The 25,268-nt window shown below is 38.7% G+C and overlaps 1 protein-coding gene across 4 annotated transcripts in view; it reads left to right on the forward strand.

The window, feature by feature from the left end:
* The first annotated feature begins 12,857 nt into the window (after positions 1 to 12,857).
* LOC132633602 (uncharacterized) overlaps positions 12,858 to 25,268 on the forward strand; it is a 43,750-nt gene continuing 31,339 nt past the window's right edge. For 2 of the 4 annotated variants that reach the window (XM_060350133.1, XM_060350134.1), the window contains exons 1-4: positions 12,858 to 13,152; positions 13,660 to 14,044; positions 15,164 to 15,280; positions 15,383 to 15,465. In XM_060350133.1, coding sequence (XP_060206116.1) covers positions 13,019 to 13,152; positions 13,660 to 14,044; positions 15,164 to 15,280; positions 15,383 to 15,465 — 719 coding nt within the window. In that variant the 5' untranslated portion in view covers positions 12,858 to 13,018. The other 2 variants (XM_060350135.1, XM_060350136.1) reach the window with 2 other exon arrangements.

A 25,268-nucleotide genomic window follows, 5' to 3' on the forward strand; every position in this document is an offset into this window, starting at 1 on the left:
TATCCCCATCCTTGAACCAGCTAAGCTGTGTTTTCTGCTTTAGCAAGGAGTCTTGAAGGCTCATCCATCTGACATATTCAGCATATCCCTTATTCAACTCTTCCCTGCTATGATCAGTGTTATTGGTCATATCCAATTCTTCCAATAATTCCATTTTTGCTTCCCAAATCTGGACATTTTCATGTATATCCCCAATGTTGTTCCTTGACCAATAACTTAAAATTCTTCCAAGATTTTTAAGCTTTGTCTGTAGTCTCCACATAGCATTCCCTTTAGCATTTAAGCTCTAGGCACTCCTAACAGTTTCCAAAAAGCCAGGCTGATCGACCCAAAAATTTAAGAACTTAAAATACTTAATGTGATTTTGTGAATCATCACTAAATTTGAAAACCAAAGGTCTGTGATCAGACCGTGTTCTAGGCAGATGTTCTACCACATTATTTTGAAATTTCAAAGTCCATTCATCATTAATCATAACTCTATCCAACCTTTTCCAAATCCTTTTGCTAGGAACCCAATTGTTACACCAAGTGTATCTTGGTCCTGTGAATCCCACATCAGTCAGGCCACAATTATTCATGCAAGTAATAAAGTCCAAACTCGTATAACTTCTGTGGGGTCTGCCCCCAAGTTTTTCATCTTGGTCCATGATTACATTAAAATCTCCTCCCATACACCATGGACCAGTGATTCTATTGCTCATATTCTCAATACTATTCCAGAGATCAATCCTTTCAAGAGCAGTACACTTTGCATAGATAACAGTTACAAAGGTACCATTATCCTTAGGATTTTATTTGAAGTTGATAGTAATTTGCTGCTCATCATTTTCAATGACTTGAAAAAGATCCCAATTTTTCCAAAAACACCATATTTGACCATTTGTGTTTGCTACACAGTGCTGAAATCCAAAATAACTTTTGTACCCTTCTATCTTACTATGATGAGAGAAAGGTTCTGAAATAGCTACAAAGGTAGCTTTGTTGATGTTAATATGATTTTTCAATCTTTTGAAAGCTTTTCTCGACCTCACCCCCCTTATATTCCAAAAGATTGTACTAATCATGGATGATATTAGGGGGCGGGGCACTTTGTCTTTGCAGTTTTTCTTTGCTTCTAGCAGCAGACTTCTTTTTTATGTCTTTGCCTTTTTCCTTAATAATTTTCTTAGTTTTGCTTCTACCTCTTGTGTTCTTAACCAGCACCTTTCCGTGGCTCTGGCTAGTATCATAAATCTCCTTGTTTGTAGTTTTTGACTCCTCTGAAACTGCTTGTAGATTGCCCTCTTCCATCTGTTTTTTCTTCTGTTTTGTTTGTTGTGTATCCATGGATTTGGTACTAACAATTTGACTGTTGATACCTTCTTTTTCCTGCCTTTTTTTTCCTCTTTTTGTGTGCCTTTTCTTTCTTCACCTTTTGAGCTAGGATCACAATTCAGCTCAACAATTAAATCAATACCTTTATGATTTTTAATATAAGAGGGTGGACCTGGGGTGCTTTCAACAATAGGAGATAGGATTTCACCTTCCTCCATTTCTTGCAGTTGCTTCTGTTGTTGGCACTCCTTTTCCTGATTCTTACTACTGACCCCATCTTCCTCAGTATTGCTCACATGAGTTTGATCTATTTGAGTGTCACTTTTTTCCTCTTCGGCCCTCTTGTTTATTCCTTCATCTTTGTTCAGGGAAGAGCTCATTTTTTGTGACACACTTTCCATAATTTCGATAGCTTTGTTTTCCTTGCCTGGAATATTGATAGTAAATCCAGTTTGCTTACTTCTTCTCCCAGTTTTCAATCTAGAAATGGTTTTGAACAAGACTTTGTTTTTCTTTTTGGGAGTCCTCCTGATCCTTTCCTTTTTTTTCTTCCTTTTTTCCTTGACATTGGACTCCATTAGTCTGTTAGTATCCATGTCTTTCTCTGTGTCCTTTTCTTCCTGGTGTGTAACCATTTCATTAGCATTCTTAATATGCTGGTTCTCCTCCTTTTCAGCCTGATTTTTCCCAATCAATATTTCTTTATCAGTTAAATTCTCTCCCACAAATTCACCTTTCTTATAATCATTTTTTTTCAGTTCCCTTCTAATATTTATTTTCTCCAACACTCTGCAATCTTCCGTATTATGACCTAATTTTTTACAGTGTCTACAATATTTAGGGACGCCTTCATATTCAAATTTTTGATAGAATCCCTTCAGAGGTGAGTTTTCAGATTCAATCCCAATCCAAATTTTATTCGGTCTAGGTTTCAACAAATCAATTTCAACTCTAACTTTTGCCATACTTGGTCGGGTTCTATGGTTAGTAGCAGCATCCAACATCAAAGGGGTACCAATATTTAAACATAATTGTTTCGCATAATGCCAAGCATGAAGATGAAAGGGTAAACCTGGGAAAAGGACCCAAGCTAGAGCACTGGGGATATCCTCTTCAGGTTTGAAATCAGGCGACCATTTCTGGATCCACATTTGCATTCCATCTAGCTCAATTACTCTTCGAAACCAGATATTAGTGAAGTCTTCCTCGTTTGTGCACTCAAGGAAGACATTGAAATTATCAAAAGCCCCAATTTTTACCGATCCCTTAACCGATACCATTTCTTTGAAACTCGACCTAATTTTGTCAATTTGAGGTCGATTTTTGATGAACCGACCCACCAAGGTGTATCGACACTCTTCTGCCATGGTGCCATAATAATCAATAACTTTAAAGATCACAGAAGGAACACCATTGTGATGGGTTTGATGACCTTTTATTTGTTCCTTTCCATGTGGATGTTGTGCTGAATTTGATGGACCAGCAATAGTGTTTGCATAAGCTGTTTTTTTTTTTTTTTTGTGTCTATAAGAGGATTTGTGATTTCAGGGGGAAGAGATTCCGTAGTGAGACGCGCCGGAGGAGGGCCTCCAGGCGGCTCCATGACGGTGGAGCGTGGTCTCCAACTGCCAGAAACTAGCCAATATGGTCGTTGAAAGAGACGTTAGAGAAAAGGGGGAGGAGAGAGAAAAAGTTTTAAGTTTGAAGATTTTGTTTTTTTATAAAACAACACATTTGACGAGCTCTGGGCATATAGGATTTTTCTACTCGTACTCTGTCTAATTATACTATATTTTTAAGATATCGTCCGACAGAAATTGAAACCACCTAGGCTACAGATTTATATTATCCCAGTTAGTATTTGAGAGAAATATGAAAAGATGGTAGTGTCTTAAATTTGTAAATTACTTAAGCAAAACAAACAATTTCACGAAAGAGTTGGGAATAATTGAAGTCAGTTGATAATATTATTATAATACAATTTAATGTAATATATTTCGCGAAAGAATAATTGCTTATTTCTAATACAATTACATTTTCTCACATAGAAAAAACCAATTAATAACATTCCTTGAGGTTACACATATTAATTGAGTTACAACTAATGAAAATTAAAATGAAATAATATCCTGGCCTAAATTGTGTCATAAGGTGTAAAAACCTCTTGAGATTAGTCTTTATATCAATAAACTAATTTGAGTCAATTCCTCCATGAGGATTAGAATTAAATGAAATAAGACAAAGATATCCTTAAATCTATACACTTGCTTGAGTCAATTCCTTCTTGCGAATTAGATTTGAAAGAAACAAGATCGAAGATTTGGAATAATATATAACTAAAAATTATTATTACTCTAATATTTTATGCAATAATTATAAAGTATTAATTTTGCTTCATGAGAATTGCAAAATTAATACAAGAACAACCACAACATAAAATATAATAGAGTAGCGATAATATTTAGGAAAATTCTAAAATTCCGACACAAAGTAAATACAGAGATAAACAACTTTTGGACAAGGAATAACTGAAGTAAAGATAAATACTGTAATAACATACCAAGCTCCATCAACTATTCCCATAAAAAGATATTACTCCATTAAGGAGTATATAAACAAAAGATTTACTAAAAGATAAAAAATAAAAATAAAAAGAAAGAAAGAGCAAGAACAAAACTAGAGAGAAAAGTGGTTATTTTCCTACTACTCAAGATGTCTTCTATACAAAGAGTTGCCTTCTATTTATAGAAGTGAATTTCCTCACTAAATGTGGAAATGTAGTGTGAGGAAGATGTATCTTGAAAAGATATATTTTCCTCAAAATATATCCTTGAGGAAGATGTAACTTCACTTTTTGTATTGTGAACTTGATGTGTTGCAATCTCCTCTTTTCTTTCATCTGTAGCTATATTACATGGCTTTCTTATTTCCTGCAAAATATTGTTAGAAAACACATAGAAATTGAAGTATTATATAACTTCTTTATTTAAAATACTATAGTTTTAAGTATATAGAATATGTATATTTTATATCCATCAACATTTGACTGTCTTGGCTCGCCGAGCGAGCTCTATAGCGAGGTCTTACCTTGTCTTGAGCTTAGCTCAGCGAGCTCACCTGTCCAAAATGTACTTAGAAAAAGTTTCTAAAAATTTTTCCTTTTGGTCACTACACCTCGCTGAGCTAAGCCTATGACAGACTATGTCTCGCTTTGAGCATAGCTCAGCGAGCTCCTAGGTCCATTTTCACACTTAGTCAAAATTTCATGTTTTACCTTTTGCATGGCTTACCTCACTGGGCGAGGTCTATAGCGAGCCTTGGCCTCGCTTTGGGGCTTGCTTAGTGAGCTCTTACGACTCTGAAAAACTTAGACAAATTTTGCTCTTCTGATTCTATGGTTCTATACTTTATTTCGGAAGTACGTAATGTTACATGGTTAGTGGTGATGGGGGTGGAGTGGAGGCGGTTGTGATTGTGATGGCAGATAAGTGGTTAATAGTGGTAAGGGTAGGAGTGGAGATGGGTTATGAGGGCGGGTGGTGGCCTGGTGGTAGTAGGTGGGGTTGGGAAGGTGGGGGTGGTAGTGATTGTGATGGTATGAATGTCGTTAGCGGTGATGGGGTGGGATTGGGTAGTGGGTTTAGGGATAGGCTAGTGGTAGTGATTATGATGGCAGGGTGGGGTGGGGTGGGGATAGGAGGGTGGCTGGGGGTGGGGTAGGAGGGTGGGTGGAGCCGATGTGGTGAGGGTGATGGTAGTGGTGTGGGGCGGAAGGGGGGGAGTTGAGGGTGGGGTAGGTTGCGGAGTTGTCCATGTGAAAATAACTCTTAATGATATTATGACTTTGTTCAATATGTTAATGATTCAAACTTATTATGACCAAATAAGATTTAGACTTCCATTGAGTGCAAACAAATGTGGGCAATTTTCACGATTGCCCTTCGTTGGGGGTGGTCTTTATTTTTTCCCCTCAAATTGTTGGTCTTTAATATTTGCCCTTCGACTAAAATATCCCGAGGTTCTGGTTCGAACACCGACTTAGTCATAAAAATAAAAATAAAATCGCAAGGCAAGACTTTGCAAAAAATTATGCCTTATGCTGCAGATTTTGCTTTAATGCATAACTCAAAGTCTGCCGTAGAGGGTGGAAATTTGCCTTATAAGACGAACTTTTAGTTATGCCTTAGGAAAAGTTCTCGGGGCTTCCAAGTTGGATGATAGCATGGGAGGACGGATTGGAGATGGATGTTCATCGAAGTGGCCAAATAAGTAAAGAAGGTTATGCTTGCAAAAGAGGCCACTGCATAAATTCAAAGACTTTCTACTCCAAAGGAAGACTAGCCAAATAAGGCCTTATTTCATTGAGGGTAGTTATGTAATAGTGTAGTTGTCTTCCTTAATGTTTTAGTATAAATAGTTAGTCTTTTATTTCATTTGAGGCTTTTGATGAATTATTAAATTTGAGTGTTGAGTGTTGTCTCTAGAGAGAGAAACTTATGAGAGGCTTATGAAATTAGCTCTTGTTGATTCTTGTTGTTGAGAGGATTGGTTGCTTGAGAATTCAATTCCCTCGAGTCATCCTAAAAGATTAGGCTCTTAGTTGTATGCAATTTGGAGGTCTTAATTAGAGCTGGGCATAAATACCGAAAACCGAAAAATCGAACCGAACCGAACTGAAACTTTAACAAACCGAACCGAACTAGTTTGGTTCTGTGTTTGGTGTCCACCGTAAAAAAATCGAAACCGAAATAGCCGAACCAAAGTTTGATAAAACCGAACCGAAAAACCAAACGCGCACCGAAATTTAATACATTACCCAAAAAAAAAAAAATAGTCCAGGCCCATTAAGTTTAAAGCAAAAAAAAAAAAACCCAATTGTAATAAGTCCTCTTTTGCATTTGTATCCCTAATTTTCCACTTCAATTGAGAAAATCAACTATCCTTAACAAAGAAAGGTAACTAGGATGTGTCTTTAGGATTAATGTATGTCCTTTATGTGTTTTCTTAATTATTCTTACGGTATGTATATAACACCTAGTAATACTATATCATGATTATAGTTTTCTGTTCTTGTATATCCTGTTTGTTTGATTTTGATTTCAATTTATCAGTTTTATGTTTTATTGCTTTTGAGAATATAAATTAGTGTCAATGGAATCGCTTATAATATTATATCAAAAAACCGAATTGAAAAAACCTAAACGAACCGAACCGAACTTTAAAAAACCGAAACCGAAATAACCGAACCGAACTAGTTTGGTTCGGTGTTCGGTGTACACCTTTAAAAAACCGAACCCGAAATATCCAAACCGAAGTTTGATAAAACCGAACCGAAAAACCGAACGCCCACCCCTAGTCTTAATTAATCTAGAACTTTGGTTGCCAAATTGTCTCTTCTTTTGTGTCAATCTATTTATCATTTTCTTTTCGTTTCTTATCGTTTTATTGTTGTTTTCATTTCCGTTATTGTTTCCTTGTATCCATTCTTATATCAATTTGTTACGTCCCGTATTTTTATACATTGGGACAACCCGGATTAACTATGATAATTTAAGGCCAAGACTATTTTGGGGATTTGAAGTCGGGACTTTTGACCATTTGATTTTATTTTGAGATATAAGTTATATATGAAATTGATGGCATTGAACACTTAGGAAAAATTTGGGATCACAATTCATAAAATTGGAATTTAAAATGTTGTGCAAAAAAAATGGGCCATGTGGCCGTGTACAATGGAGTTGGTCCCACACATTGTGTGGCCAATTTTAATTGGTCCAACACGTTGTGTGGGCCAAAGACAAAGTAGATATGTTGTGGACTTAAAAAGAGGACTTTAATTCATCTTCTCACCATTCAACACTTAGTAAATAAAACAAGACTTGGAGAGCCCTTCAACCCACTATTTTCGGCCAAGAACAAGGGAAACCTAAGATCATTTTTAGCCTTCCCAAAAATAATTCCTTGGTGTTAATCAACTATATTGGGGTCCCTAAGTGGCGTGGAAGAGTTGTTTGGGTCATCCAACCATCCGTTGTGTCAAATAGCAAACCCTAGCTATTTGGTGGATTGAAGGAGAAAGGTATGTTTGCTCTTGTTTTATGTGTTGTGAACATTTTATTCATGTTATGGTATGTTAATATTGATGGAAATCATGAAATATTGTATGTTGGAATTGGGTTGTGTGATGGGTGGTCTAGCCGTGCAAATGGGTGTTGAAAAATTGAATTGAGGAATAAATTCTTGTATCATGTTAGATTGTTGTAGAGTGGGGAAGAGAATAAAAAATCATCAATATACATGTATGTGTGTGTTGTGTGATTGAGTTGATAAATTAGTTCCTTGAAGCTTGTTGATTGTTGTAGCGTGAAGAGATAGATTAGAACCATCTAAATGTGTATATGTATAGATGCGGGTGTGGCTGTATATATATGGTCCCAATGTGTGGCAAAGAAGGAATTAATATCGCTTAGCGTCGTAATGGTTATTGTGATGACTTTTATGTTGGAAATGAGAGTTTAATGTCCCAAATTTGATATGATAAATGTGCGGACTGATTTGGAGAACTTTGTGCATTTAATGCAATCTTGATATATGAGGACCATTAACATACGTATAGGTGTAGTGTGGACGAATCTGAGTCCTATAAAATGTCGAAGATCGCATTACTATTGCTCAGCGTTTTAATTATCGTCGTTATGAATTCTAGTTGGAATTGAGCATTTAATGACTCAAAAATGATGTTGGAATGGTAGGGGCTGATTTAAGGCTTATTGTACGTTTGATGTAATTCGTATATTTTATGAGAATGATATCGTTATATTGTGGATTGTGATACAAAACATGACTTGAAAATGAGGAAAGTGGAAAAAGAGGGCTGCTCGGCTAGGGGACTGTTTTCGGCCAACATAGAAAGAAAATTATTGGCTTGTGGAAATATTATGTGAATTGTTTAGAATGTTCTTGAATGTTGTTGGTAAGGTTTGGGTTAATAATCGAATGTACGAACGATATTGTGGCTTGAAAGTAAGCCATTAAATTGAATGATTGGAAAGTTGTCGAATGGTGTAAAAGAGAGCTACTTTTATTATTTTGCCTTTCGAATTGATTATCGATGTTGCTAGGTTGGTTATTGTGGTTGTTGTTGTCGATTTTGAGCGAGTTAAATTCTCGGGATGGTCTATTTACAGGGGAAATGCTGCCGAATTTTCTGTAGAATTTAATGAATAGTTGGAACGAATGGCTTAAGTGCCCTTAGCTAATGTTTGGTATTCGTTGGCGTATTTGTAGACCTTGGGGAGCCCGAGGCGTAGATTGAGATTTACTTTAGATTGGCTATCTTGGAGTGCGTACGAGGTATGTAAAGCAACCTTCTTTTCTTGGCATGCCTTAGTTTTACATAGGCTAGATTAGAGCCTTAAGAAAATTTCAAATCCAAAATCCGAGCATGATATGATCTATATATATTCCTTGGCACTCTTATGTATGATTTGATGAAATATGAACCGTTATGCTTTTGAAAGAAGTGGTTTCCAAACTTTGTACAAAAAGGTTTCACTTTAATGAATTTCGAAATTTTTGAATGCCACATCTTTCTCATAAAGGCTCGGATTGTTCCAACATTTTCATAAGAGTTTGCATGATGTATAATGAGTATGTTTTCCATAAGCGGGCCTGATTCGGGTCGATACCCGTCCGTGGGTCCCGCGACCTTCCTTTATGTAATTCGGAGAATCTTTGAAAGAATTTGGTATGACCATTATTCCGATTTCAAATATGACCATTTTACTTATGTTTGAAGTTATGATAATGATTTTATGCATATGACTACTCACGACTCTATTCGTGCATTCTGTTATTCCTTTCACCGAGTCCCGGGCCGGTTCTGTTATCGTGCGCATTTTGATATACTCTGGAGTTATGTTGTGTTTATGTTTCACCGAGCTACTCGCAAAAGAGGGTCGGGTTCCATCTATATATGGCGTTATGTTGTGATGTGATATGTGACGGGGATACGGAAATTTGAGATTTTCTGGTGTTATGCTGTGTTATGGCGCCATCGACGGGTGGGCGACCATATTCTTCTGTGCCCGATGCATGACTTACATATTTTTGAAAGTAAACAAATTTTGATATGTTGGATTTGCACTTATGTTTGATACTTCCATTTCGTTTATATCTCAGATTTGCTTTCTGTACATTCTGCTTTGCATACTCAGTACATATTTCGTACTGACCCCCTTTCTTCGGGGGCTGCGTTTCATGCCCGCAGGTACATACACACAGTTTGGTGATCCACCGGTTTAGGACACCCCCTTTTTGTTGTTGGAGTGCTCTCCTCCTTTCAGAGCATATCTTCTGGTATATATTTTTGTTCGTTATATATGTATATATTCGTTCAGGGGTACGGCGGGGCCCTGTCCCGCCATATGATTCGTTTGGTCTGTTTAGAGGTCTGTAGACGTATTTGTGGGTGTGTGTGCCTACTTCTGTACAGATGTGTTTGTATGATTCTACTCGTTATGGCAGCCTCGTCGGCGTGCGTTTTGTATATGTGTTTTGGGCCGTTGTGCCATTTGATAGCCTTGTCGGCTTTTGATAAATTTGACAGCCTTGCCGGCTTTTATATATATATATATATATATATATATATATGTTCGCACATGGTTGCGTTGAAATGTGTCTGATACAGTTTGATATGGTTTGAGACGGCATATAGTATTTATGGCCGCATATGCTATTTGGATGTGATCAGATATGGATAGGTATGTCAGGGTGCCCAAGTAGGGCACTAGTCACGGCCTACGGGGTTGGGTCGTGACACAATTGGTATTAAAGCCACTAATAGGTTTGCCCTAGCAAATCTAGTCTTGGGATTTGATTCCTACAAAAAAAAAATTGAAATTCCTATAAAACCCCCAAAAAAAATTGTTTGATTTTGTTATTTTGACATTAGATTCTTGTTCTCTAGTGTTTTTAGAGTCTAAATCCAAAGTTTCGAGTCAATCCGGGTTGTTTTGATCCTTCCACCATTAAAGGAACTTCATGCTTTAAGAACTTAAAAGTGAGTTTTTTTAAGGAGGTGAAATTGGAGGTTGAAACCTATTGAGTTTTGTTCTCCACATCAAAGAGAACTTAGATCCGAAATTTGAGCGAAATTGGAGTTGCTTTGAGGGTAGTTGTGTTTTTGAATTATTCGTGTGTTCTTGAGGGTGTTCATATCTTCAAGAGGAAGAAGGTAATGTAAAACGGGTGTTTGGTCCATAAATTTTGGGCAAAAGGGTCAAAAGGTGTCTTTCTACCCAAAAAGGGTAAATAATAAGTTGTGTGGGTCCAAAAATCAAAGCAAATATCTGAAAAATTAGAGGACGTGTGGCCCCTACCTGTGCCACGTGGCCCCCACGTGTGCCACGTGGACCATACGTGAGCAGCCATGTAGCTAGCCGCATAGGTAGCTCGTCCACGCAAGCAAAGCAGGCCAGCATGTAGGCCAAGTCTCGGCCACGTACCCACCTACGTGACCTACCTACGTCCAAGCCAAGGCAAATAAAAACCTTACTGGTTTTGCCCACGTACCTCAACGTGGCCCATGCAACCCCAACTGCTCTTAACCACATGACCAAGTCGTAGCCAAGACCCACCCACGCACTTTCAAACCTCGGTCACGCACCTATCCCACCGCATTTACCTGAAATTCAGCCCAAATCCCACCCACGTAAACCAAACTAGCCACCCATGTACCTTAAAAAAAAACCACCTACGCGGGTCCAACCACCTGTGGGCCTTCTTCAGCCACTTACAGGGACGTATTTCGTGCCAAGAACAACTCATATACAAATCCACAACCCCTAGTTCTGCCCGCATTTACCCAAAATTTCCTTGAAAGTTTGTTCTTCAAACCGAATTCATCTCTTATTCGTTTCTAAGTTTATCTAGGAAATTGTAATTCTTTTTCTTAGCTAATCAATTTAAGTAATTATCCTTACTTACTAGTTAATTAGTTCTTGTGTCCGTATTTTCATTCGTGCTAATTCTTTTCGTTCTTTTCTCATTTTAATCTCGTTGAAACTTCTTTGGTTCAAGTCCGTTAGATTAAATTGAGTCGTCCTTTCTTTGATTGAACAAGAATCCATTCCGACCTCAAGTAGCAATTGTGCACCTTGCAACCTACCGAATCTAAACAAGATTCAACATCGACCGGTCCAATTGAATGGTAAAAGGCAATAGAGCGTGAGTTCATTTGAGAGGTGCTAGCCAAACACAAAATAGTGTAAACACGAGATTGTAAGGTTTGCTTTACTTCTAACGTTGTTTGCTTATTTTTGTTGAAGTGTCCTCTCCATGGATTCCGATTCATGTGACAGCGAATTTGATTGTTATAATGATGACGAGTGTGATTATGATGAGAAGGACTATGGAAACAACCAAGAATGTGACGAAGGGGGTTACGAGGGCTATATAGGAAATGATGACCATGAGCAATTTAGAGGAGAGACTTACTATTTCGAAGGTGAATGTGAAGAAGATTGTGAGGTAGAAGAACCTGGTGACAATTTGTATGGTGAAGCTCATGATTATGAAGGTACTTCGAGGTACAACTCTTACTCTTCTTGTGATGAGCCTAGTGACCTTGAGTACGAGGATAATGAAGTATCAAGTACTTATGATGAACATGAGCCTCGAGGTCATGAGGAGTCCACTTATAGTCGTTCTACATTTGCAAGTGGTGGTGGTGGATGTTCTAGACCCTCACCCATTGAAGAGCGTACTTGTCTAATGAATATGAGGCCATCCCCAACTAAAACTACTCAAAGTGTTGTGAGTAGAGTGACACCTAAGGTTAAGACGAAAATTGAGCTTAAAGAGCGATTCCAATCAATGTTGGTGAGTGTGTTTGGTCACGATGGATTTTGCCTTGAAATTGATTATTACTTTTCTTTAAGACATAACTAAAAGTCTATCTCATAAGACAAATTTTTTTCTTAAGGCATAACTAAAAGTTTGCCTTATATGGTAGGCCATAATTTAATTATGAGGCCCTAATTTAATTCCAAAACCCTTATACAGTCAAACCTCTCTATAATAATATCGTTGGGTCTGAAATTTTTCAGCTGTTATAGAGAATGACTGATATACAGCTATAACAACATTGACATTTAAATAAAACTTCGCTGTTATAGGCAAAAAAGATGTATAAAATCTAATTTTAATTTTTAATTGTCAAATTCTAAACTTAATCACACTTTGTACAATGAGGAAAAATTATTTAATAATGAACATATATATATATATATATATATATATTCATATGATATTTTTTTTATCATAAATAGTGTATTAAATGATCAAATATTTAGTTAAAATTTATACACTTATTATTGATGATCATAGATATTTTATTTTTATAAAGATGTTCAATTATTATATTATTAAAAAAAAAGATATCTGTTATATGGGATAATTTTATAAAGAGCATAGCGTTATAAAATTGATGTTATATTTGAAATGCCGTATCACTTTAAATTACCCGCTAGGCCCATTTCTGTCAAACCGAGTTTTCGCCGAAAAAGAAAAGAAAACTAATGTAAAAGACAGGAGAATTTTGATGCATTTCCGTTTACGCGCAAAGAAATTTTGATACTCGTTGTTTCCCACCCTCACAGTGAGCAAAATTGGGAGGGTCGAAAACCCTAAGAATTGAAGGAATGTCGAAGAAAGCGGTGACAAGGAGAGAGCTATTGGACCGATGGAGGGGCATCGAAGAAGAAGACGACAACGACAACGACAACGACATTGACCTTCTCAAGCGACATCGTTTCCGCCACCTCAAAGAAGAATGGTTTGCTTCTTTTGAATAAACCATGTTTTTACCGCTAAAATGGCTTTAGGATAATCAATTCATTTTGTTTGAAAGACAAGTGAACCCTTTTTTCCTTGTAGAAAGCTACGTAAAATGCAATAATGTAAATAGCATAAAATAAAGAGACCAGGCTTGTGATATTCAGAGCTCAAGAATGGAGTTAGGGTTACAAGTGTCAGAGAACTTCTCAATTTATCTGGACTTCCACGTGTTTGCTTCTTCTACCCCATACCCATGTGTTCTAAGTTCTTGAGTTTCTACTTCCCAATTCTCCTTCCTAGTTGGAGCAAAAGGTACTTATACGTGTCCCCACTAGCCATTCGTTTCATCATCAGACTCAGAACTACCGAAAGGGAGACCGTGCCATACTTCCATTTCAATATATCCCCTTTTATTTATCTTCTTATCTTTCTCTTACTGATCAAAATTTTATTTTTCCCATTTCTACGTGCCAGCCAAATTTAGTCCGTTTTCCTTTGTGTGCAGGTTTTCCGATGCATTCAACTACTTGATCTTTTTGCCCGAAGAAAATCATATTTGGTGTGGTTCCTGGGACCTGATGGGCCCTCTTCTGGAGACTTTCTATAATTATTTTAAGGATGATCGCAGTGATTCTCCTCTAAAGCTCCTACTGGACAGAACATCTAGGGAAATGCGCCGGTGCACTCAATGTATATGTCAATACCATCAAGCCCAAGAGCTTTATAGTACAGAATATGACCCTAGTACCATTGGTCCTCTTCTTGAGGTCTTGCGCACTCTTGACGAAGAAAGAATCAGTCAACATCTTAAAGAGATTAATAACAGAATAAGATGTGGAGAGTACGACATAGTGCATGGCAGTGGAGAAATTGTTAGCATCATGCTTGAGGTGTTTCCATTCACCTTTCTCCCCCCTTCATATGAAGCGCCAATACTTGCGGTCCTCCTTTTTCAAATAACCTTTTGGTTCATTATTTGCATTAGATATACACATGCTTCTGGATGTGTCTTTCCTTTTATCCAAAAGTTGTACCAGGAGAAGGATTGTATTCAGTTGATGCAGCATCCTTAATTTTAATTGTAATAAAAGAGCAAGTTTAGACTTTAGATTGCTCTCAAGTAGAAAGATCGCGGTAGAAAGCTGTTGCAGTAGCAGAAAATTGTGAAAAAAAGGAACGAGAAAGAAAGGAAATATATAAAGAGAGGGAAAGAGAGGGGTAAAAGAGTAGAGGAAGAGGTGACTGCGTTTGCTGCAGCCAAAATTCAGAGAAGAAGAGGGACACAGGGTGTAAGAAGCAGAGAAGGGGAGGGAACAATCACATACAAATTTCAAATATATCTTAATTTTAAAACTGCTCATACTCAATGATAAGTTATGAATATATGAAGGAAATAGCTAGGAGATCTAGCAAACTTCTTACTGTCAACCAGCTGAAACCTGCTAGCCAAAGTGCTGCACAAGCTCCCTAATGGATAGCTACTTACTAAGAAAACTGCAACAGGGGAATCCAAAACCCAATGAAATAGCAGCAATAAAACATAATCAAGCAACCAAAGGATGACTAACAAGGTAATAACAACATGGACGTAGAATACCTAAAAACTTGAAGTGTTAAGTTTAAATTCGTGTCATTAATCTAGTAGGGGATAAGGCTAAGTGGAGGAAAAAGGGCTCTCCTTGAGATGCCCCACAAACACACACACACACACACGAAATTTCTGTATAAGTGAGTGCCTGATATTATCTGTCTTGTTGGTAAACAAGATGGATTGACCTGCCTGGTTATCCAGCTGAATCATCTCTAAATGTGTGTGAAAAGAAAATAATCTCTAATGTGCATCAGTGTGCAAATACCATCGAAAATGAAAGTCGAGCGCGGATGCACTCTGGTTACAGTGTGCACTTTTCACCTGTTCCTTTCTCATTTTCTTCCATTCCATCTTCATTTGTGATTATTTGTTATTTTTATTTCTATGATGAGATAGAGCTCTCTTTTTTGAGTTGCAGGTTTTGATGTTCCCGATTTTGTTAGATGATTCTTATTTGGCAAGTGAATTTGAGACATTCATTGACGCAATAGATAAAACTCATGAACTGACCTTGGGTGGACACCAGCAGTATCCGGTTTGACCTGCGTTTCTATGCGTGATGTTTCTACGTGAGATTATGCTTCAACTGTTTTTGTTATAGTCATCTTAATTGGCTTTTTCCATTTTTATATTTTAGGGAGTTTATGCATTACTTTTCCATAAAGGCCGAAGAACTCGTTCTATAGGTTTGCGATTGGCTGGACGCATGAGTAAATTGAGGTACTGTTTCTATATGACTTTGCGTGCGGCTACAATCTGTGGTTTGTAACTCTAGCCAATTCAAGTATATGTGGGAATAGCTCTCCCTTATTTCTTTTTGGTGCACCCATTGGATTCCTACATGTAGATGGTTGGGTGTTATTATAGAAAATCATGTCTTCTGGTAAGGTTTTCTATTTTTCTGGTATACTTCTTGTATACATGCAAGCTTTTTTCTGAAATTTATTACTTTATCAATAGAAAATCATGTCGTCATTTTTGGTCGAGCAAACATGTTTTGACAATGGACAAGTATAAGGTAATTAATCTTTAGTGTGGTATAAGAGTCCTTTTTTTTTTTTTTTTGAAACTGATAACTGTATCTATATTCCATAATGAGCAAAATAGTACATAGGTTGTACTGAAACCATATTTACAAGAGTACTCCAAAAATCTACTCTCCTGTTCTATATTGAATCTAAAATATCAATGATAGAGACAGTGTCATTTGAGTATATCTATTACACCAAAAACATAGGATCAAAATACAACTGAATTTGACCTTCTGCATGCTATTCTCTACATTCTCAAAACATCTAGAATTCCTCTCTTTCCAAATTGTCCACCAGATGCAAGCAGGGACAATCCTCCATCTACCTCTGTTCTTAGCCAACAACCCTGCTTCCTCCCAACTCTGAAGTGCTTCTGTAATCTTTCCAGGCATAGTCCATGATATGCCTTTAAGATTTAAGAATAATCTCCAAAGTTGTCCTGTAACCTTGCATTTTGTAGGAATAGATGGTTAACTGTCTTTGCTCTTTCACCGCAAAAGAAACATCTGGAGCATAGAGGTATTCCTCTCCTCATCAAATTGTCTTGTGTCAGGACTGCTTCCTTAGCCAGAAGCCACACAAAACATGCAACTTTGTGCGGGATTTTGGGTTTGCAAATGTTTTTCCAAGGCCAATTATTTAGCTGTTGATTGGGGTGGTTCATCCTGCTGTAAGCTAAATTCACCTTGAAAGAGCGCTTATTATTATCCTGCCACCATGAAACATCTTGCCCTGTCTCTAGTCCATTGAACTGCTCAATTATGCTGAGAAAATCAACCACTCTTTGGATTTTCCAATCATTAAGTTGCCTTCTGAAAGTGAAGCTCCATCCTTGAGGTGTCCACAATGCTGCTATAGTCCTTTGTTGATGTAAGACCAGACTTACATGTCTGGGAAAAACAATTCCAGTTTGCCTGTCTCATGCCAATCATCCTTCCAAAAGTCGGTCTTTTCCCCATTAACCACTTTGATCCTGGTATGTTGCTTGAATTCATTGCACAGGACTCTGATGGATCTCCATAGGCTAACTCCATAAGGTGTAGCAACCTCTTTGGTCATCCAATTATCTTCCTCCTCATATTTAGCTCTTATAACCTTTCCCCACAAAGGTTGATTTTCACTAGTATACCTCCACAACCATTTCATTCTGAGTACCTTGCTTTGTATATTCAGATTCTTAATACCCAATCCCCCATAGCTCTTACCTTCCGGTAGAGATTTCCGCTTGACCAAGTGGTATCCTTTCCTTTCTTTGTTCCCTTGCCACAAAAAGTTCCTCCTAATGCTATCCAACCTCTTGATAATCCCTGCTGGTATAGGAAACAAGGACATCATATATTTTGGAAGAGCATCAAGAACTGAGTTAATGAGAGTCAATCTACCACCCAGAGACAAATACTGAGTCTTCCATCTTGCCAATTTCTTTTCACACTTCTCAATCACATTATTCCAGATTTCTGTGGATTTAGATTTAGCTTCTAGAGGCATTCCAAGGTATTGAAGTTGGTAAGGTACCAATTTCACCGCCTAAGACTGCATTTAGAAGCTCCAGATTTGGTACATCATTGATGGGGTACAAAAACCAACAACAACAAGAACAATTACATACCCAGTGACATCCCACAAAGTGAGGTCTGGGGAGGGTAGAATGTGCGCAGATCTTACCTCTACCATGGTAGAGAGGCTGTTTCCGGTAGACCCTCGGCATAGGAACAAGCAATTCAAAGCAAGACGAAAAAGGAATAACGAACAAACCATGAAAACAGGGTAATACAATAGTCAAAGTACAAGAAATAACAAATAGTAACAGAAATCAACGAGCAAGAAACTACAAGAGTAATACTACGACTACTAGCATGGAAGGATAAGTGGGACAATACTTAACTACCTACTAACCTTCTACTCTAATATGTGCCCTCCAAAACCGCCTATCTAAGGTCATGTCCTCGGTAAGCTGGGACTGCGCCAACTCGTGTCTAATCACCTCCCCCTCGTACTTCTTCGGTCTAACTCTACCTCTTCTGAAACCGTTCATAGCCAACCTCTCACACCTCCTTATTGGGGCATCCGGGCATCTCCTCTTCACATGTCCGAACCACCTCAATCGCACTTCTCGCATCTTGTCCTCCACCGATGCCACCCCCACTTTGTTCTGGATATCATCATTTCTAATCCTATCCCTCCTAGTATGCCCACACATCCATCGCAACATCCTCATTTCCGCTACTTTCATCTTCTGAACGTGAGAGTTCTTGACTGGCCAATACTCCGTCCCATACAACATAGTCGGTCTAACCACCACTTTGTAGAACTTGCCTTTAAGTTTCGGTGGCACCTTCTTGTCACATAAAGACTCCTGATGCTAGTCTCCACTTCATCCACCCTGTACCAATACGATGTGTGACATCATCATCAATCTCCCCATTTCCTTGAATAATAGACCCAAGATCTTGAAACTTCCTTTCTTTTGGAGGTGAAGCTCGGTACCCAGGCCATCCAAAAGAAAGGGCATCATCCAAATTATCTCTGCCAGCTCTAGCAACATCAAACCCTTTTAGCCAACCATTCACATTTGCTGTTTTTACCATGTTGTTTAGGCCCTCCAATGCTAATAAAAACAAAAAAGGTGACAAAGGGTCTCCTTGTCTAAGGCCCCTTTGTGCTCTAAAAAAATCCTGCTGGAGAACCATTTTTTTTTTTTTTTTGATAAAGGTTGGGTACTGGAGAACCATTTATAAGAACTGAGAAACTCACTGCTGAGATGCAATATTTGATCCAATGGATCCATTTCTGTCCAAAACCCATCCTCTCTAGTAAATTCAGGAGATATTCCCAGTTAACATGGTCATATGCTTTTTCAATGTCAAGCTTGCACAAAATTCCTGGTTTCTTCTGCTTCAATCTGGAATCTACTGCTTCATTGGCTACTAAGACAACATCCATAATTTTCCTTCCTTTAATGAATGCCATTGGTTGAGAGTCTACAAGTTTAGCCATCACACCTTTTAACCTTTCTGTTAGCACTTTTGAAAATATCTTATAAATGCTGCCTATCAAACTAATAGGCCTGAAGTCCCTCAGTTCTTTAGCACCTTTTTTTCTTTGGTATAAGAGCTATGAATGTGGCATTGAGACTTCTTTCAAATATATCTTGATCATAGAAGTTCTGGAAAGCACTCATGATATCCTGCTTCAACACCTCCCAACATTTGATGAAAAAACCCATGATGAAACCATCTGGAGCAGGTGCTTTGTCAACTGCACATAATTTTAGAGTACTTGTGTCCTAGGTTCTTTTTGCTTCCATTGCTAAGAAGCTCATACTAGATTAAATGCCATTCCTTGGGTTGTCAGTGTACCAGCTCTTCTTTTTTTGAAACTGCATTAGTTATGCCTCCAATAATTTGTGTCTTCAAATGTTTTTGCAGTTAAGACTTAACATTGTTAAAAAATTTCTTTTATCAAGACTTAACAATGATTATAAATACTTGACACCTGACTGGATAACTGCTTTGAATAGCTTTGCAAAATCATCCTTAGATGAAAGAAAAATCGCAGGATCTGTAGAACTCCTTGAGTGTTTAGAACTATAACTATCACCTTAAACTCATCTTAACTGCTCGCTGTAATAATCTGCTAGAAATTATTCACGGACTATTTCATTCCTTTTTTCCGGAGATTCATTTGGCAGGATAGGTGTCTTTTTTTCTTCCACCCAGAAAACCAGTTTTGGTGGGACTGTTTCAACGCTTAAGAAGAGGACCGTTTCAAGGATTTACTTCTGGATACTTTAAAGAACAGCAAAGCTGGTAGTTATATGCGATATAAATTGACTTAGCACATCATGGAACAGCATAGGCACCACCAATAATGGGTACCTTTTGCTTGGTTGTCTTTCCGGTAGAGTACACCAGTGTTTTTTTCTTGAGAAGGTAACTTATTCCTGTGTATATATAGACATCAGCACAAAAGTTGCAATGTAACCAAAATAGGGACCTCAAAAGTACACCAAAAGGAAACTAGAGATAAAACACTACTTCGCAAATAAACTACACAAAACAGCCTTGCTCATCTTACAAGAAACCTAATACATTTATGATTGCCTCAGGATCATCTAAATATTCAGATTTACACCAAAAAATAAAAAGAAGAATATAATTCATCTTAACCTTCAGTAAGTTGCTATTGGTATCTTCAAAACACCTTGAGTTCCCCTCTTTCTAAGATTGTCATGAATCAGCAGAGCTTCTCTTACAACCAACCAGGAGAAGCAAACCACCTTATAAGACACCTTAACTTTCCAAATATGTTTCCATGGCCGAAATGTAATCTGAGATTCGACCTGATTCAAATCCTTATAAGCTGAACTAACTGTATAAATTCCACTTGAACGGTTTTGCCATCTCAGTGTATCTCCACCCTCTTGCAGCCCTTGCTTTGGTCCAAAGTTTTGAAGAATTCTGTTATCCTTGGCTCCTCCCAGACGTGTAATAACCTTCTAAAAATGGGTTCCACCCTTGTGGGGACCCGACCTCCTTCAAAACATGCTCCTGTTGAAGACTTAAATCATATAAATGAGGGAATATCAACTTCAGATTTCCATTAACCAACCATTTATCCTCCCAAAACCTGATTTTTCTGCCATGCTTGACAAAATCTCAATCTGACTTTGTTGAACTTATTTTTTCTTGACTTGATAAAAAAATAATAATCTCAATCTGACTTTGAGATTCAACCATAAGTTTCTGATGGTTCTCCACAAACTTATTCTGTAAGTAGTGGACACCCTTTTAGTCATCCAAAATCCTTCTTTGCCATACTTTGCTTTTATCACTGTGCCTCATAATAATACTTGCTCTTCTTTTGTGAACCTCCATAAACACTTGATCAGAAAAAAACTTGTCTTGCTTCCTCAATTTCCTGATTCCAGACGCCTTTCTTTTTTGCTAATGGTCAAATTTTTCCATTTAACTAAGTGGAAACCTCTCTTCTCTTTATTGCCCTGCCATAATAAATTTCTTCTCAAAACATCTATCCTCTTTTCCACACTTACAGGTATAGGAAACAGAGACATTATGTAGGTAGGAAGTGGAGGTATCCAGAGCAGAGTTAATCAAAATCAGCATATCTTCGAGGAGAGAGAGAGAGAGAGAGAGAGAGAGAGATTTCCATCGTGCCAGTCTTTCTTAATAACCGTGGTGCCCGGGCTAGCTTGGGCGCACCTCGACTAATTCCACGGGATACTTGTCACCTCCCACCAGCAGCAGGTACCAGGTAACTCTGTCCACCAAGACCAGAACAGATGGGAAGAAATCACCTAGCGTTTTTGTCTTTGTTGGGATTTGAACCTCAGACCTTATGGTGCTCAACCCAGTTCATTGACCACTAGGCCACACCCTTGGGTGCATTCCATCTTGCCAGTCTTTCCTCAAATCTTTCTAAAATTTCAGACCATATATCTTTGGATTTACTTTTTGCACCTAAAGGCAATCCTAGATAAATAGTAGCAATACTTCCAATTACCCCACCCAATTTCTCAACCTTCTGTTGCATTACACCACTTCATTAGCAGGAAACATCTGACTCTTTCTCCAATTTATGTGCAAACCTGAGGTGGCATCAAAAAATGTAAGGATGACCCTTAAGTAACTCAATTGACTGTCTTCAGCATCACAAAAAAACCAGGGTGTCTCATTAGCATATTGTAGATGAGTAATTTCTAACCCGTCTTCTTGACCTTGAGCCACATTAAAACCATTAATCCATCCACTCCTGTGTGCAGTCTTTTAACCTATTGTTCAATCCTGCTATTGCTATAATGAATAGGAAAGGTGATGGAGGATCACTCTGTCTCCATCCCATTTGAGATGGGGAAAACCATTTTTTTGATGAAGTAATGTGTTTAATTAACAAAAATCATCAGGAAGATGCGACTTACAGAAGAGTTACAAGTAATTGAGTAAAGTAAAGTTGCAAGATCCTATACAAAGTGCTAGGCTAAGTCTAGGGAGCTTACAAACTGCAAAAAATGGTCAGTGCTTATTGATTAGAATTGAGAATTTGACTGTGCTTATGCAAAATTTCATCCAACCAATCTTGCAAAACCATTGTGGATGATTTTTTTTTTTTTTTTTTGAAATTGGTGCTGTTGTATTCCTCAACATTTATCCTTGTGCTGAGGGTCTACCAGAAACAGCCTCTCTATCTTCCAAGGTAGAGGTAAAGGTCTGTGTACACTTTACCTTCCCCAGACCCCACTTTTGTGGAATTTCACTGGGTATGTTGGTGTTGTATTCCTCAGTATTTAGGGGAATACTGGCGACCACCGAAAGGAGACAAAAGGAAGGAAGAAAACAGAAAACAGTAGATTACAAGGATCCTAAGAATTGAAAAATCTCTTCTACATCTTCTATACAATGTTTTTTACACCAAAAGTAGAAAGTACAATACAATTCCACTTCACTTTCTGAAAGGAATCGGACTTATCTTCAAAACATCTCCCATTTCTTTCTTTCCAAACTGTCCACCATACGCAAGCCGGAATTATCCTCCACCATTTCTTTTGGCTCTTACTTCCCCCTCTTCTAATCCAGCAACTCAGCAAAACAGCAGTGTGTTCTGGCATTGTCCAGTTCACTTTGGTGAACTAAAAAAATTTGCCCAGATTTGGGCAGTGAATCTAGAATGCAGAAAAAGGTGATTGATTGTTTCTAAGGCTTCCTTACGCAGATGCTTGAACAACTGGCAATCCTTTCTTCTGCAATACCTACCTGATGAATAATACAACTAGAAAGGAGGAGGTCACATGTATGGACATGCTCAGTTTTTTTGTATAAGTAGCTATTCCCTTTGTTTCAATTTGTTTGTCTTAATTTCTTTTTTATTTGATTAAAAAAGAATGCATTTTTCCTTATTGGCAACTCGTTAACTTCAACGTCCCACATGGCATGTTTACGACCACAAAATTAAAGTGCATTTTGGTACATTACACACATCTTTAGTTTAATATCACAAAATTCAAAAGTCTTCTTGATTTTGTTAAACTTCATGCCCAGTCAAATTAAGACAAGCAAATTGAAATGGAGGGAGAATATATTATTTACAAAGCACAAAGGCGGCAAAGGTACAAGGGGGAGAGAGAAAAGAGGCATTACCAGAAAACGTGCAACCAACCTTTCCTTCCTGCTTCTTCCTTGAGATTGGAAAAAGGGCTTCTCATATTGATCAACTCCGCGCTTATACAAGACTGCAAGTTTGATAAATTCGCTCAACTGCAAATCCTTTAGGGAAAACTCGGCCTAACAACATAGGAAAACTGTGGTTAATATAAGGGACCATTAATATAATATAAGAAAACTATAGATGACAAATTTTTCTAAGAGGATGGCATTTCCTTGCGCTCCTAATTGAAAAACAAAAGAGAACTCATAAATGCTAGCCAAAAGGAGTATTGCCCAAGGAGGAGTTCTGTGAAAAACCTTGTTTCACAATGTCACGCCCCGAACCATGGCCTGGACGTAACACGGCACTCGGTGCCTGACTGTATATGACCGAGCGAACCACATGACTTGCTGAATCATCATGATACATAACATAAGCGGAATATAACATGAATGCATAATGAGCCTTTATAAAACATGGTAAGTCATAATACTTAATAAAATACTTGTTTAAACATGAGTGAGCCAAAATGACTATACGACTCCAATTGTCTGACATGACATAACTGACTTGTCTGGTCTATGAAACCTCTATCATGAGTCTGATTGGAATACATACTTACCGGGACAAGGCCCCCAGCATACCTCAGATGCATAACTAATCATAAACAACAATTAAGTAAACCCCGAATGAGATGGGGCTCACCAATAAGCTGGTACGTGCAGATCCTAATGAGCAGAGGCGTCGTCCTGTAAGTTTGTACCTGCATCGTGAAATGCAGGCCCCCGGGCAATAAAAGGGGACGTCAGCACATTGAATGTACTGGTATGTAAAGCAACCGAAATAAATAACATGGGACAGGGAATAACATTATGAGAACTGAAACTGAAAACTTGGACATGAACATGAGCATGAGTACTGTTACGCGGCGCCTTCCTGAGACTTCTTGGAAGGGCGACGTAAGGCTAAGCAACCGATGATTCCAAGGTTACTGTCCGCCAACCGGGGTCCCCTCCGCACGCTAGACGAGACTGTCAGTGCCGTGCGGGAAAACCAATGTCAAGAGCAATTGAGAGAACAGGAAAGTGAATTGAGAAAAGAGTTGTTTGCATTAATGAAAAGCTATTACAAAGAAAGCAAGCGGTGTCGAGGGGGAGAGACACCAGTACAGAGAATTGATTGCTTGCTTGAAAGTTTTGATTGCTTGATCGCCCCTAATAATGCTTTAAAAATAAAAACCCAAGTCATAGAACTAGACATAGACTTGCTAGAGAAACACAATCAAAATACATAAAGTAAACTACTCTATAATTACAACAAAAAAGGAGACCTAACTAGAGCATGTCCATGTGCACCCTCGGTCGGGGCACTGTCATGCGCGCAGGGCACTGTGCGCGCGCGCACTGGGCGCTGGCACTGTAGCAGGGCTGCATTGACACTGGGCGCTGGGCACGCGTTGGGGCGCGACCAGCGCAGGAGCGCGCGCGAGGGGCATAGATGGGGTGACATAGGCAGAAGCAACCTTGTCACTTGGGGCGTCCGAGACCACGGGGCCGTCCATGGCGCTAGGCGCTGAGAGGCTTGCCATGGCGCCATGGGGTGCGCCCAAGGGGTCATGGGGCATGGCTGGAAAGCCGCCCATGACATTCTCCCCCACCTGAGTTGGCGACGTCCTCGGCGCCTTGCTTGCAAGGTAGTCATCGATCAGGTGCTTGTAGGCTTTGAGGCTGGTGCCCCTCTCCCACGTATTCTCTTCAGCATCACATCCCAGCCATTTCACCAGGAACTCTTGGTGATCTTTCCTTGAGGCATGTATGACTCGATCGTTGAGGATAGCTTCTACCACCCTTTTCGCAGTTGCTTGTGGGCCTCGAATACTGGGTATTGTGAGCTGGCTGCGTGAAGGGTCCTCTGTGTCTTCTCGAAAAGGCTTTAAAAGACTGACATGGAACACAGGATGAATCTTCCACCAAGCTGGGGTGTCCACCAGGTATGCTACCTTCCCGATGCGCCTCTCAATGGACAGAGGGCCAATGTATTTTTGCAACAGGCGAGGGTTGTGGACCCCTGCAAATAGGTATCTCTTGGGGATCTTCACCATCACCTTGTCCCCAACCTGATATTCCACAAAGCGACGATTCTGATCAGCATGTCTCTTCATCCGCTTTTGTGCTTTTACCAGATAGCTCCGCACTATCTCTAGATTCTGCTTCCATTCTTTGGAGAAGCTAGCTGCTCGTGGAGATTTGGCCATGTTTGGGGCATTCACAGTGTGTGGGAGTAGCGGTTGCTGCCCGGTGACAATTTCAAAAGCGCTCCTATTTGAGCTAG

This window comes from Lycium barbarum, chromosome 3 (genome assembly GCF_019175385.1).
Source record: "Lycium barbarum isolate Lr01 chromosome 3, ASM1917538v2, whole genome shotgun sequence".
Taxonomy (NCBI): Eukaryota; Viridiplantae; Streptophyta; class Magnoliopsida; order Solanales; family Solanaceae; genus Lycium; species Lycium barbarum.